Genomic DNA, 16197 nt, shown 5'->3' on the forward strand with positions numbered 1-16197 from the left:
CCGCAAGCCACAACTACTGAAGCCCACATGCCACAACTACTGAAGCCCGCACGCCTAGAGCCTGTGCTCCGCAACAAGAGAAGCCACTGCAATGAGAAGCCTGCTCGCCGCAACTAGAGAAAAGCCCACCCACAGCAACGAAGATCCAACGCAGCCAAAAAAAAGACCAGATACTATAAAACTCCTAGACGAAAACATAGGCAGAACACTCTTTGACATAAATCACAGAAATTTTTTGGCTCCGTCTCCTAGAGAAGTGGAAATAAGAGCAAAAATAAACAAATGGGATCTAATTAAACTTAAAAGCTTTTGCACAGCAAAGAAAACCATAAACAAAACGAAAAGACAACCTGTGGAATGGGAGAAAATATTTGCGAACAATGTGACCAACAAGGGCTTAATTTCCAAAATATACAAACAGCTCATACAGCTCAATATCAAAAAAACAAACAACCCAATCAAAAAATGGGCAGAAGATCTAAATAGACATTCTCCAGAGAAGACATACAGATGGCCAATAGGCACATGAAAAGATGCTCAACATTGCTAATTATCAGAGAAATACAAATCAAAACTACAATGAGGTATCACCTCACACCAGTCAGAACAGCCATCATTAAAAAGTCTACAAATAATAAATGCTGCAGAGGGTGTGGTGAAAAGGGAACCCTCCTATACTGTTGGTGGGAATGTAAATTGGTGCAGCCACTATGGAAAACAGTATGGAGGTTCCTTAAAAAACTAAAAATAGAGTTACATATGATCCAGCAATCCCACTCCTGGGCATATATCCGGATAAAACTATAATTCAAAAAGAAACATGCACCCTAATGTTCATAGCAGCACTATTTACAATAGCCAAAACATGGAAGCAACCTAAATGTCCATTGACAGATGAATGGATAAAGAGATGTGGTATATATACACAATGGAATACTACTCAGCCATAAAAACAATGAAATAATGCCATTTGCAGCAACATGTATGCACCTAGAGATTATCATACTAAGTGAAGTAAGTCAGAAAGAGAAAGACAAATATCATATATCACTTATATGCGGAATCTAAAATATGATACAAATGAACTTATTTACAAAACAGAAACAGACTCATAGACATAGAAAATAAACTTATGGTTACCAAAGGGGAAAGGGGGTTGGGGAGGGATCAATTCGAAGTTTGGGATTAGCAGATACACACTACTATATATAAAATAAACAATAAGGACCCTACTGTATGGCATAGGGAACTACATTCAATATCTTGTAATAACCTATAATGGAAAAGAATCTGAAAATATATATATAACTGAATCACTTTGCTGTATATCTGAAACTAACACAACATTGTAAATCAACTATACTTCAATAAAAAGTTTGTTCTGAAAAAAAATTTTGTTAATTAAAAGTACATTTAAGACATTCTAAACAAAAGAAAAAGATAAGCTATAGAGAAAATGTAAGTAACTAAGGAATTAAATATGGAATATATAAAAAAATGCCTACCTAACTCATTCTATGAGGCTAGTATTACCCTGATACCAAAGCCCAACAAAGGTATTACAAGAAAAGAAAATTTTAGACCAATATCCCTTGTGAATACAGATGCAAAATTTCTCAACAAAATACTAGGAAAATAAATTCAGCAGCACACTGAAAGCATTATACATCATGATTTATGTGGGATTTATTCCAGGAATGCAAAGATGGTTCAACATATAAAAAAAATCAATCTATATAACATAATACATCACATTAACATAATAGAATGCAGAAAAAAGCCACATGATCATCTCAATTCACGTAGAAAAAGCATTTGACAAAATTCAACATTCTTTCATGATGAAATCACTTGATAAACTAGGAATAGAAGAGAATGTCTCAACATGATAAAGGCCATACATGAAAACCCCACCACTAATGTCACACTCAATGATGAATGAATGAGAGCCTTTTCCCTAATATTAGGAACAAGATAAGGATGCCTACTTTATGTCACTTCTATTTAACACAGTACTAGAAGTTCTAACCAGAGCAATTAAGCAAGAAAAAGAAATAAAGGGCATCCATATTGGAAAGGACAAAGTAAATTTATCTCTGTTTCAGAGGTTACATGACATTACACATAGAAAATCCAAAGGAGGCCATGCTCGCCTTCTGAGATGGACCACATTCTGCCTATGGAATGTGTATCTCTCCTTTCACTTTACTATGGCTTGCTTTTTGAATTCTTTCCTGCACAAAATCAAGGACCCTCACTTGATGGCCCATCCCAGGAACTCGCCTGAGACCTGGGACATGACCATCCTCTTGTGCCTCATTTTCCTGCAACCTCTTTGCAAAGGATATTAATAAATCTACTTCTTACCTATCACTTTCCCTCTTGCTGAATTCCTTCTGCTCCGAAACATAAAGAACCTGAGCTTCATTAAGTCCTGAGACGAGCTGTGTGGTTTCACTTGGAAGACTGTGGGTTTGAGTCCCATCTGGGGTGCAGTTTTAGCTCCTCCTCAAGGGATATACATAACAATCTGATACAGTCTTTGAGTTCTGCAGGAACTAAGGCCCCCACTCAGGTAGAGGACAGAATGATGATATTGACCTTCCTGACTTCAATCAACTAAAGCTTGGACTCTGTCCACTTTTGCCCCAATTCTATGTTGATCTCCTCTACTCAAGCCTCTTCATGAGTATGCATGTACACTTAGCTAAAAAATTCCCCAATTTTGCTGTTCAGGGAGACGCTGCTTTGGGAAAGATCCACCCTGTCCTTCATACTTGCTGCAAGTAATAAATCCTTCCTTCTCCCGAAAAAAAAAAAAAAAAAAGAAAATCCAAAGGAACCCAAACAAACAAATTGTTAGAGGTAATAAATGAATTCAGCAAAGATGCAGGATATAAAATCAACATGCAAATATCAGTTGTATCTCTATACACTTGCAATGAACAATTCAAAAAGGAAATTAAAAAAAAAAATTCATTCACAATAGCATCAAAAAAAAAAATACTTAGGGTACATTTATCCAAGGAGGTGAAAGACTTGTACACTGAAAACTACAAAACATTATTAAAAGAAATTATAGAAGATACAAATAAATGGAAAGACATTCCATGTTCATGGACTGGAAAACATAATATTGCTAAGATGGCAATACTACACTAAGTGATATACATATTCAATGCAATCCCTATCAAAATCTCAACAGCATATTTTACAGATATAGAAAAACCCATCTTAGGGCTTCCCTGGTGGCGCAGTGGTTAAGAATCCGCCTGCCAATGCAGGGGACACGGGTTCGAGGCCTGGTCCAGGAAGATCCCACATGCCGCAGAGCAACTAAGCCCGTGCGCCACAGCTACTGAGCCTGCGCTCTAGAGCCCGTGAGCCACAACTACTGACCCCGTGTGCCACAACTACTGAAGCCTGCGCGCCTAGAGCCGGTGCTCCGCAACAAGAGAAGCCACCGCAATGAGAAGCCCGCGCACCGCAACGAAGAGTAGGCCCCGCTCGCTGCAACTAGAGAAAGCCCCCACGCAGCAATGAAGACCCAACGCAGCCAAAAATAAATAAATAAATAAATTTATTTTTTTAAAAAAATCATCGAACTGGATCTCCATGTCATGCCACAGAATGGTAAAAACATCGATTAGTGAAAAAGAAAAACTATACTGATGTATAATTTTAAAACATAAAATATATATATTGTCTGTGATATGTGTAGCACTAATAAAAGTACAAAGCAAGCATAGAGATGGTTGTGGTTGTTTCTGGAGAGGAGAGAGAGGGAAGAAATGAGAGAGTGGCTTTTACTATATCATTAGCATTTTATTCCTTCTATTAAAAAAAACAGATCTGAAGCAAATATGGCAAAATGTTAACATCTGTTTAACTTGGCAATGGATTTATGGGTCTCTTTGACATTATTTTCTGTATGTTTGAAATGTTTCATAATTAAACATCTTGATGGAAAAATCTTAGATCTCTCTGAAATCTTACTTAATGTACGAATTGAGATAGCGATCCAAATTTATTTATTTCCAGATGGCTAACCAATTGCTCCCAAACTCCCCGGAAACTGCACTTTTACCAAACACTGTGCACACTGCTCCCGCCAAGGAGGCACTGGGAAGATGGAACTTCACCAGGCCTGCCCTGGAGTGGGGGATTCACTCAGTCACTCAGGCTACGAACTTGGGTGGCCCATCAGGATATAAAAGCAGCCACAGAGGAACGCCCTCAACTTTCTGCCACTAAAACCTCCAGACTCCCCAGCAAATATGCCATCTTTCTGTTCTAGTTACAACCACAGAGCCGCCTTCTCAGGATCCCAGCCCTGCCCACATTCTCTTCTCATTCTTTCTCCTGTACCTCAACCTTGCCTCCTTTCTACTAGGTCCACCCAGCATTTAAACACGCTCCCATCTTAACACATGAAACAACAAGCACAAAGTCCCACTTTCCCAAGCCCACAGCCCTGCTAACTAGTGCTCGCCTTTTCCCTTCCCTTCACAGCCAGACTTCTTCAAAGATTCCCACTTTCTCACCACGTTCCTCAACACCTCAGCTTCACCAGCCCACTGGAACTGCTCTGGTGGACACTGCCAATGACCTCTGGCATTGAGTCCAACCAAAGGACTGGTCAGGGGAGACTGGGAGCAGAGGACTTAGCAATTTTCCTCTGGTTCCCATCCCTACAGTCTGAATTTTTATTTCCATGTTCGTGTTTTGCTTTCATTAAAATAACAATTCCTATGATCACCCACAGCAGTTTTTAATTCTCCTCTTCCTTGAAGGTTCAGATGCAGCCAACACCACGGACCAGTCCCTCCTTGAGACATGTCCTTCCTGGGTTCCATGTCACCACAGTCTCCCTTCTGGTCGCTTCTTCTTGGCAAAGCTCCCTTCTGCCCAGGCTTTCAATGCTGGCTTCCTCACAGTTCTGTCCCACTTCTCACTATATCCTGTTTCTTGGGCGGGGGGCAGGGGGAGATTTCATCCACACCATGGCTTCAATTACTAACAGTATGTGGATGGCTCCAGCACTCTGGGTTCAATTTAGATCTCTCTCCTCAGCTCCAGACCCCCAGATCCACAGCCTCCTCAGATATCTCTACTTGGATGCCTACAGCCACTAAAATCATCATATTCAAAATCAAAGTCATCATTTTCCTTCACCAAACCTACTCCCCTTCCCACTGTACCCGTCTCAAAAACAGAAATCACCATCCATCCAGTTGCTCAAGCCAGAAACCTGCGAATCTTACTATATTGATTTTGCCCCTTAAATCTCTCCAATAATTCACATGTCTTCACCCCTGGACCACCTCGTTTTCTCACCTGGATTACTGCAACCACCTTCTCACTGGTCTCCCAATCATTTGCTATGCTCCAGCCAGAGTGAGCCTTCAAAACCAACACCGCATATGGCACCACTCTGCTCAAAATACTTCACTGGCTCCCCCTCGTTTCTCAGATTGTCCAAACTCCTCCTCAACACAGCTACAGAGCTTCATGACCTGTGACTTGTCCCCTAAAGACTGCCCAGCCTCATCTCCCACAATTCCCTCCAGTCACTGGGAACGGCTATCAATCCCTCCTGCCTCCAGGCCTTTTGCACTCACTGTACCTTCCGCCTGGAACGCCCTCTCCTTCCCACTGGTCTATAGCTGCTGGACTAACTCTTCATCCTTCAACTGCTGGTTCAAAGGTCACCTCCTCCAGAGGCCTCCCCTTGACCTGGACTCGGTTAGTTCCTTTATTGTGTGCTCCCCTGTGAAAAGTGCCTCACCCATCAGAGAGTTTATCCTGCTTCCTGTGGCTCTTTATTTAATGTCTGTCTCCTGAGGGCAGGAGTAGGTCTCTCAATCACCATTTCATCTCCAGCGTCTATTACAGAGCTTGGCACAGGGCACATGGTTCAGCAGATGTGAGGGAAATGCCTTCAGTTCTCGGCCTACTGAAGGTACAGACAAGTAAAGAAACAAACAAAACAATCAAGTGCTATAATAGATTATATATGTGTGTGGATGCTGTGGGTTGCTATAGTCTGAATGTCTGTGTCTCCCTAAAATTCGTATATTGAATTCCTAATGCCCACTGTGATAGTATTAGGACGTGGGGCCTTTGGGAGATGCTTAGGTCATGACGATGGAACCCTCATGAATGGGATTTAATGCTCTTATGAAAGAGACCCCACAGAGCTCCTTTGTGAGGATACAAGAAGTCTGTGACCTGGAAGAGGGCCCTCACCCAACCATGCTGGCACCCTGATCTCAGACTTCCAGCTTCCAGAACAGTGAGAAATAAATTTCTGTTGCTTATAAGTTACCCAGCCTGTGGTATTTTGTTATAGCAGCCCAAACAGGCTAAGACGTGGATATATGTGGACGTGGTTGTATGTATATGAAGCGCTGAGGGAACACAATGAACTTTCTGGGCTAGCCAAGGAAGGTCACATAAAATAAAGTGACATTTGAAATGGCTTATCATTTCTTCCATTCATTCAATAAATAATCTCTGGGCACCTACTTGGTGCCAGGCACTGTTGAAGGCACTGAGGCTACAGCATAAATTGAGACAGACATTGTCCCTGACTTCCTGGAGCTTATTCTAGTGGGGATAGAGAGAGAGATTAAACTCAAAAAATAAGCTAATTTCAGGAAATGATATATGCATTGAAGAATATAAAACACTGTAGGTGTTTACCAGGATCAAGGCAGAAGGGTGTGTGTGTCTGTGTGCCTATGTTAGGTCTCCCTGCAGAGGTGTCATAGGTATATATAACCTGAGAGGATGGAGCCAGCCATTCAAAGATCTCTGGGAAGATGGCGCTAGGCAGAGGGAACAATGAGACTCACTGGTTCAAAGGACAGGAAGAAGGGCAGTGGGACAGAAACGCAGTAAGATGTTATATCTTCAACCCAAACCCCATCCCGGAACTCCAGAATTACAGAGTCAACTACCAACTGACCATCACCACTGGGATATCTAATAGGCATCTTGACCTTCATATGTCCAACACCAGCCTAGTTTCCTCCTCCAAACCCGTTTCTTCCCACTTGAGTAAATGACAATTCCATTCTCCCAGTTGCTCAAGCTAAAATCCCTGGAGTCATACTTGACTCCACCTCACATCCAATCCATCAACAAATCTTGGCTCTACCTTCAAAATATATCCAGAATCTGGCTGCTTCCCACCACCTCCACTGCTACCACCCCAGTCTGTGCTGAAGTATTTGGATCTTATCCTTCGTGTGAGGCATAATTATTTGAAGGCTTTCCAGAACTCGGTAGAGAAGGGACACTTGCTTATAGGGGTGTGCTGAAGCCAGCTCAGGCCAGTTCACAAGAGCCAACTGGTAAGTTTTCAGGAATGTTGCAAGATGACTGACATCACAGTGATAGCATGAATTTTGCCATGATGGGGATATTTATACCATGGATACTGGCAAACATTACATCTGGGCTTCCCCTTCCACCACCCCACCCTACCCTGGCGATCCCGGTGTTCCACATTTACCAGCACACAGCTGCATGTGCAAATCTGTATTACATAAAGATAATTCTTGTGTCATGTGGTTCTCTACAGGTGTTTATGTTTGTGAATACACATTAGAACCACCTGAGGAACTCTGCGTACCATACAGCTGTCTGCCTGAACTCAGTTAAGGACTACTGGATCGGGAACACTTGTTAAGAGGCTGTTGGCAGTGATGCAAGTGAGATGAAGGTACCAAGCATGGGAAAGAAGAGGCGAGTTGTGAGAGAAGTCTAGAAGTAGAATGAGTGGACTTTGTTGTTGACCCTGATTCCTTTCCTCCATATCACTTCCTTCTCAGTTTGTAATCACAGGCTCATTTCTGTGATTCTTTAATCTCTGTCTTCCTCTCCTGACTGTAGTCCATGAGGGCAGGGGCTGCGTGTCTGCTCACCACTGTACCCCCAGAGCAGAGCCCAATACCTACACCAGCACGACCTCATTGCAGAGTCGTTAAATGATGAAAGGAGGACAAAGTGAAGAAGTAAGAGTCAATAATGACACTCAGATGTCCAGCTTAGGTGACAGAAAGGAGAAACACAGATAAAAGTGTGGTTGGGGGTTCGGAGGGGAGGATTTGGGAAATGTTGACTTGAACTGCCTCTGAAAATCCAGGCAGTGCCGTGAAGCTAGAAATATGAGTCTTAAACTTAGAGTTTAGGGTCTGGGAGAGAAACTCTTGACTATACCACGCAACCCTGCCCTCTTCTCTTAGAACCTGAGTTGTCACTGGGGGAGTGTCAACTTCCCTCTCCCAAGACTCACCCGAACCTCAGCCTCCCGGGGCCTCCCGTTGAGGTCGCATTTGGACCCATTGCCATAGGTCTGGCTGTGGTAGCGTTTCAGGCGATGCTGCTTGGAGGCCTGGGGAGGACATCAGGCAGGAGGGAGGGGTGTGAGAAAGACAGCAAGGGGGAAGAGGAGCACTTTATCCTAATAGCCACCAAACCCCAAGAAACACGTCAGCTAATCCTGACCCTCCCCTTCTCGTCAGGGCTCTCAGTCTGTAGCCCAGACCCCTTTCTCTCCCAATCCCACACTCCTGCCACCTTGGCTGTTTCATCATTCCAGTCGAAGGCCGATTGGTAGTAGCCGAGATAGAGGACTTCACCTTTGATCTCTGAATCTGCAAGAGAAAGCACAGTGAAGCATGGTTACCCTGTCCTCAGAGGACTAGGAGGGAAGGGAACTGGGGAGGGAGGTCACCTTCCATGACAGGTTGCTGAGGGCTTAGGAAAAATGTAGGCGGGAGTCACCTTCCATGTGGTACTGCTGGATGTGGCGTCCATAGCAGAATTCATACGTCCACCAGTCCTTGGTCTGACAATAAGAAAAATGAACAATCGGGGGATGGAGTACAGATGTCTCTTCTTGGAACCAGAATCTCTCCTGGCTCCAAGACACATAATCTCTCATTTACTTTTCATCTCCCTCTGCTTCCACACTCAATCCTCCAGGTTCTCGGTGAGGAGGGAGGGCTGTTTGCCTTCTATGACTTGGAGAGAGACCTCTACAGCCTAAGTGGTTAGCACCTGTGGGCTTTCCACTCTTCTCTTTTTATAAAAAAATCCTTCTTTGAGGACTTCCCTGGTGGTCCAGTAGTAAAGAATCCGCCTTGCAATGCAGGGGATGTGGGTTCGATCCCTGGTCAGGGAACTAAGATCCCACATACTGTGGTGAAACTAAGCCCGCGTGCCTCAAACTAGAGAGCCCACGCACCCTGGAGCCTGCGTGCCACAACTAGAGAAAAGAAAAACCCGCATGCCACAAATAGAGAGAGAAGCCCGTGAGCCGCAACGAAAGATCTCGTGTGCCTCAACGAAGATCCCATGTGCAGCAACTAAGACCCAACACAGCCAAAAAAAAAAAAAAAAAATCCTTTGTCGTCCATAAAGATACAAAATCATGATATCCTTGAAGCACTCAGACCAGGGAAACATAGAATATTAAAGTATTAATTGAACTCCCTTATACTGTTTTAGCCACGGGGGATACAGCTGTGAACAAGATAAATTCTCTGACTTCATAGACTTACGTTCTAGTGCTAGGACTCAGACCAAAAATGAATAAACTGATGATTCAGTTAAAAAGATGATTTCAGATCATGAAAAGTGCCATGATGAAAATAAAATAGGATACTGGGCAGAGAGTGACAGGGGAGGGGGTGACTTTGCCAGGAAGGCTTCTCAAGGGGAGTGACCTTACTGCCCCACACTGACCCTCTTTAGCACCTCAATCTTAGCTTAACCCTTATTCTGAGCTCTTCTAACTCTCCTCTACATTCAGCAAAGTGTCATCAGTGGTTACAGGATTCTTTGCTTCTTTCCGATCTGTACAATATGCCTAGTCCTTCAATGGCCTTCTTAATTCCAACAGATCCTGCCCATCACTCCTCATTCACAGGCACAATGGTTCCCAAATAGATAAGTTTCCAAGCCCTAGTTCCCTCCATCCCAGTCCCTTTCACCTTCAGCAGGCAGGGCGCATCTTTCATTGGGCTCAACAACTCAGGGATCCCAGGCCCTTGGTAAGCAGGTGCCTCCTCCTCCCTTTCACGCTGGAAGTGAATAGCTCCAGCTGGCAGGCGACATTCATAGCGCTGCTTGTACTTAGAGGAGACAATCACCACGTCCGAAGCTTGGCTCTGGGAAAGAAGTGGGGGTCGGGGGGCAGGGAGGCAAAGAGAGGTTGGGATCAGGGAGAACAACGAGATCCCTCTTCATATCCTGGGGAAGAGCCCAGTCAAGACAGAGTGAGCCACAAGTCCTCCAGCTGTGCTTAGCGGGTGAGGGGCGAGGGCACTCCCACTTCTCCACGGGGGAGGAGTCTGAGTGTTTCAATCAGGAACTGGGACCTGAAGTGGACAGTGGGAAGCCCCACCCCTCCCAGGCCCTGGCCCCAAGGGAATGGGTCTCTGATTACGACCCTCAGGAGTCCTCATGAAACCCCTGCTTAACTCTTCCCGATTCTCCTTAGGCTCCCGCCACAAACTCCACAGCTGCCCTTCTTCCTCTACCTTCTCCCCCTTCCCCTTCTGCCCCGGACCCTCGTCCCCTCTACGCCTCCTCACCTGCCCTCCCATGACAGGCAACGGCAGTATCTCGATCCCATAACGCATCTCACTCAGCTCCTCCAGGTTCAGGCTCCCGACACCGCCGGTCAGACTTGCGGGAAACAGGAGCCCCAAAAGCAGCAGCCGCAACAGACTGGACAGCAGCGTTTCCGCCGCCATTTTTCGTTCCCCTTCTAATCCAGAACAACTCCTTCCGCCCTAAACCTGGCGGCGGCCTCACCCCGCCCATCGACGCTCCAAGGTGTCATTGGCTAAATGTTCTGTCCCTCTTACGTGCCCTAGTCCCATTTGCCAATGTGGCTCCAAAGCCCACGAGGAGGTGGATCACGACGATTAGCAAAACCACTCGCTGCGCACGATTGGTCAGAGAGGCCAACCAATCACCAACGATATTGGACCCCCTCCCACCCTCTATCAGTTCCCGAGAGGCACCGTCTACCCGCTAGGCCTAGTTCAGCAGTTTTTCTCGGTCCTCGCCCAGCTGTTGTGCGCATCTCTAATTGCTTTTTAAGCCGTTTCTTGTATTGTGTCCGGCCGCCGCCAGGCGGAGGATTGAGGCGGATGGGTGCGTGCACGCAATACTCCTGAAAGCTGCTTATACTTGTGGCAAAACAATTATTATATAATAGTATTCCTCTTTTCACATATACATACAACTTAAGGGCAATCTGGTAATTTCTGTCAAAACCTTTCTGCGCGATCCTGCAGTTGTCTAATAAAATTATCCTAAAGAAATAACGGGGGCTTCCAGTTGAAAACTGGGAGCGGGGTGGGGGGAAGGGGGAGAGGGGCAGGCGGCGAATGCACGTATTATCCTCCAGGCCATGTAGGAACAAAGGGACAGGGAAAAGAGACAACAGCAGCAACCTTTTAGAAGCTAGAAAGCAGATGGAGGAATGGTAACTGATTTAGCAAACCTGTGAAATTGATTCCTAAACAAACATAAACATGAAATGACTGTATCTTTGGAAAAACTCATCTGGAGAATCTGTCCAGCCCCAAAGAGAATCCCAAAGATACTCTCATCAGGCTTCTCTTAAAGAAATAGGTGAAGGAATCCTACAATTAAGCCCCTGGCCTACGTGCCCCAGCCCTCACACAATCTTTCCAATCAGCTTTTTAATATCCTCACTCTAAAATATAAGCAGACAGCCAAGGATCATAAAACATTTAAGGAAAGTATTTAATGTACAAGGAAGAAACCAAAACAAGCAAGAAGAAAAAGAGCAACTTAGAGGAAACAAATTGCAAGGGAGAAAAAGCAACTGAAAATTAAACAAAAAATCCATCAAGATCCTCAGAGAGATAATATATTGTGTGCGTAAGATAACAACAGGAAGCTATTTTAAAAAGTAACTACTATTCAGGTAAGAAAAAAAGAGCTCTTGGAAATCAAAACCATGATAGCAGAAATAAAAATTCAGTAGAAAGACTGGAGGATAAAGTTGAAAATCAAATTTGCTCTACTTTAGGAGAAAATTAATAAAAAGCAAAGGATCAGTCCAGCAAATTGAACATCTGAATAATGACAGTTCCACAAAAAGAACAGAGACTCAGAATGGAAGAAATAATCACAGAAATTATTTTAAAGTATTATCCTGAAATGGAGAACTGAGTCTCTAAATTGAAAGGGCACACTGATAGCAAAACAAATCAGGCCCACACCACATCCATCATTATAGAATTTCAGAACACTGGACACAGACAAACAATTCTAAGAGCTTCTAGAGAGAAAGGACAAGTTGCATACAAGGATCAAGAATCAGAGCAGTTAGGCTTATCAAAACATTGTAAGATAGAAGACAAGAAAGAATGGTTTCAAATTTTTGAAGGAAATTATTTCCAACCTAGAATTCTACACACAGCCAAACTGTGATCTAATTATGAGTCCAGAATAAAGACAGTTTCAGACATGCAAGGTCTCAAAATATGGATATTCCATGCATTGTTCTTCAGAAAGATAGGAGAGGATTTATTACACCAAGACAAATGTTAGTCAAAAGACAGAAAAGGTAGGAAATCCAAGAAACAAGGTATCCCGCACAAAAGAGAAACAAAAGGAATCCCCAAGGCGATGTTGAAAGGAGATTCCAAGTTGTAGGGCAGGACTAGAGATCAATTCATAAGATTAGAGCAGTTCAGAAGGATTTGGGAGTGATTTCTTTAAAAAAAAAAAATTGATTGAATACTAATACATTTGAACTTATTGAGAACAGATTTGTTTAACCAGAGGAGAGCCTGGGAATATATTAATGATAAGTATCATTATGTAGAAAGTTAAGGGGGAAAAAAGACATTAATTCCAATGAAAATAAAAAGTTGTGTTGGAAAAGCTAAACAGACTTCTTTTTTCTTCAGTGTGGTTGGTTATCCTCACACTAAAAACAACTTAAAATGCTGAGTAAAATATAGTTATCTTCCTTCTTAAAGCATGGTAAAGCCAACAGGACAGTGAAGAATTAACAGGCCAAAATCTAAATGAAGTCAGAAAACCTAGAGGGTTTTGACAGTCAAAACCCTGTAGTCACATTTGCTTGGAAGGCATTTGCCAAAGTTGCAGAGTTGACCTTTGTTTTTTTTTAATTTTAATTTTAATTTTAAAAAATTTTTATTTATTTATTTGGCTGTGTTGGGTCTTAGCTGCAGCATGCGGGATCTTCGTTGTGGCATGCGGGATCTTTCGTTGCCGTGCACGGGTTCCTCATTGTGGTGCACGGGTTTCGCTAGTTGTGGTGCACAGGCTTCTCTCTAGTTGTGGTGCACGGGCTCCAGAGCGCATGGGCTTAGTAGTTGCGGCACGCAGGCTCTCTAGTTGTGGCGCACGGGCTCCAGAGCGCATGGGCTTAGTAGTTGCGGCACGCAGGCTCTCTAGTTGTGGCGTGTGGGCTCAGTAGTTGTGGTGCATGGGGTTAGTTGCCCTGCAGCATACAGGATCTTAGTTCCCTGACCAGGGATTGAACCCGCATCCCCTGCATTGGAGGGCAGATTCTTAACCACTGGACCACCAGGGAAGTCCCCAACCTTTGTTTTTTTAATGTATTTTTTGAACTCTTTTTAAAATTGAAGTATAGTTGATGTACAATATTATGTAAGTTACAAATGTACAATATAGTGATTCACAATTTTTAAAGGTTATACTCCATTTACAGTTATTATAAAATATTGACTATATTCCCTATGCTTTACAATATATCCTTGTAGCTTATTTCATACATAATAGTTTGTATTTCTTAATCCCCTACCCCTATATTGCCTCTCCCCCTTCCCTCTCCCCACTGGTAATCACTAGTTTTTTCTCTACATCTGTGAGTCTGCTAGCTTGTTGTATTTTTTGGATCCCGTATGTAAGTGATGTCATACAGTATTTGTCTTTCTCTGTCAGACTTATTTCACTCAGCATGATACCCTCCAAGTCCATCCATGTTGCTGCAAATGGCAAATATTCATTCTTTTTTATGGCTGAGTAGTATTTCATTGTATATATATACCATGTCTTCTTTATCCATTCATCTGTTGATAGACACTTAGATTGCTTCCATATCTTGGCAATTGTAAATAATGCTGCTATGAACATTGAGGTGCACGTATCTTTTCGAATTAGTGTTTTTGTTTTTTTTCAGATATATACCCAGGAGTGGGATTGCTGTATCATATTGTAGCTCTATTTTTAGTTCTTTGAGAAACATCCATACTGTTTTCCACAGTGACTGCACCAATTTACATTCCCACCAACAGTGTACAGATATGAGCTTTGTTGACGTGTTTTTGTTTTCTAGAGTATGGGACAGAAGGTCCACTAGAGGTGGAGACTCTGAGAGAAAATCCTCCTGGTAGTGAACCTGTCCCCAGGTCCCCAGCTCCAGGGAACTGCAAGGAAGTTTGCCTCAGTGCCAAACAAAGGAGAATTTGTAATCACAAGTAGGCCCTTAAAGAAATTTAGAGACCAATTTCACAACATTTAAATGGTTTAAAAAAAATTCAAGCTGTAAATTTAGATTTAAGTGGTTCTGAGGAGGAGAAAATAATGGCCCAGGCACTTGGCAGAAGCAAATGCAAATCCACTCTGGAAAAATATCCCCTTCATCCCAGGCACCAAAGAACTCCTACAAATCATTTTCCAAGGGAAGTTAGTAACTCATAATGAAAAATAACTAAACCCAAAATGACATAAGACACTGTGAATGAGAACCAGAAGAAACAACAGCAGAAACGGAGCCCAAAAGAATTCCGTATTGTAATTACCTGACACTGATTATAATTATGCCCACTATACTTAAAGAAATAAAAGAAATTTGAAAATATATCAGAAAACAGGAAACTATAAAAATAATCTAACATATTTAAAATAGAGTTTCTAGAAATAAAAATATAGAGTTTTAAATTAAAAACTAAATAAAATAACTAAATAGTTTAAGAAGCAATTATTCTTCAGAGAAGAATTCCAGCTAATAAGAGCAGAAGGAATGATATACTGTCATCATTTTATAATCCTAACGAAATAATTGATCAAGGCAGTAGTCATCAATGACTGTCAGAAACATTAGCCAAGAGGCTTATAGATGAATCAAGCTGACACCATGTGCATACACTGATAAAACTTAACATCATGAAAAGAGGAACAACCAGACATTATGTGCTTCTTGATGGGATACAGTAGGAAGTACAGAGCATTATCTACAAAGGATTCTTGCCAAAAAAACAAGACTCTGTATATAACTACCAGTTTATAAGAAACATGAGAAACAGGACAATATGTTAAACAACACCATGAGAATCAAGAATAAAAGAGGATCAATATTCCAGTTTCTTCAACAAATATATTGCAAGAAAAAAAGGGGGAAGAGAACTGTTATAGGTTAAAAGAGGTTTAAGAAATGTGTCAATCAAATGCAATGTATAGCTCTTGTTTGGATCCTGAATCAAACTACCTAGAAAAAGACTTTTATGAGTCAACTAGGGAGATTTGGACACTGACTGGATATTATATGATATTAAGATATCATTGTCAATTTTGCTGGATGTAATAATGGTATTATGGTTACGTTAAAAAGATACTCCTTATCTCTTAGAGATACATACTCATGTATGTATCAATGAAACAGTATAATGACTGGCATTTGCATTAAAATAATTCTGTGGGAGTCTGGGAGAAGTGGTGGGAGTATAGATGAAACAAAATTGACCATATTTTTAGTTGAAGCAGCATGATAAATACATGGAGATTCATTATACTTTACTTTTGATTGTATTTGAAATTTTTCATTTAAATTTTCTTTTTAAAAACTCAAAGAAAGTTTAAACTTAGCTGAAGATAGGATTAGTGAAGTAGAAAACACATCAGAAGAAGATACCCAGGATGAAACACAGAGCAACAAAGAGAGAAATAGGAAAGAGAAAATAAGACATACAGAGAGTAAAGTGAGAAACCTGGTTAGAGTCCTGGAAAGAGAAAGAAAGAATGAAGCAAAGATAATTGTTGAGCATATCCTAGAACTAATGAAAGATACAAAATCCACATATTCAAGAGGCCCCCAAAAATTTAAAGCAGAATAGATGGAAAAGAAGTCTATACTTAAGACATATCACC

The 16197-nt window shown here is 42.2% G+C and overlaps 1 protein-coding gene across 7 annotated transcripts in view; it reads right to left on the reverse strand.

The window, feature by feature from the left end:
* OS9 (OS9 endoplasmic reticulum lectin) overlaps window positions 1-10805 on the reverse strand; it is a 30144-nt gene extending 19339 nt beyond the window's left edge. For 3 of the 7 annotated variants that reach the window (XM_082420956.1, XM_082420953.1, XM_082420955.1), the window contains exons 1-5: window positions 10608-10803; window positions 10005-10181; window positions 8794-8857; window positions 8587-8663; window positions 8303-8401 (exon numbers count right to left, since the gene is read on the reverse strand). In XM_082420956.1, the coding sequence (XP_082277082.1) occupies window positions 8303-8401; window positions 8587-8663; window positions 8794-8857; window positions 10005-10181; window positions 10608-10769 (579 nt within the window). In that variant the 5' untranslated portion in view covers window positions 10770-10803. Of the gene's footprint in view, window positions 1-6528; window positions 6610-8302; window positions 8402-8586; window positions 8664-8793; window positions 8858-10004; window positions 10182-10607 lie in introns of all 7 variants that reach the window. The other 4 variants (XM_082420951.1, XM_082420950.1, XM_082420954.1 and 1 more) reach the window with 3 other exon arrangements.
* Window positions 10806-16197: the final 5392 nt, after the last annotated feature.

The sequence above is a fragment of the Balaenoptera physalus genome (assembly GCF_965194825.1).
Source record: "Balaenoptera physalus genome assembly, chromosome: 13".
Classification (NCBI taxonomy): Eukaryota; Metazoa; Chordata; class Mammalia; order Artiodactyla; family Balaenopteridae; genus Balaenoptera; species Balaenoptera physalus.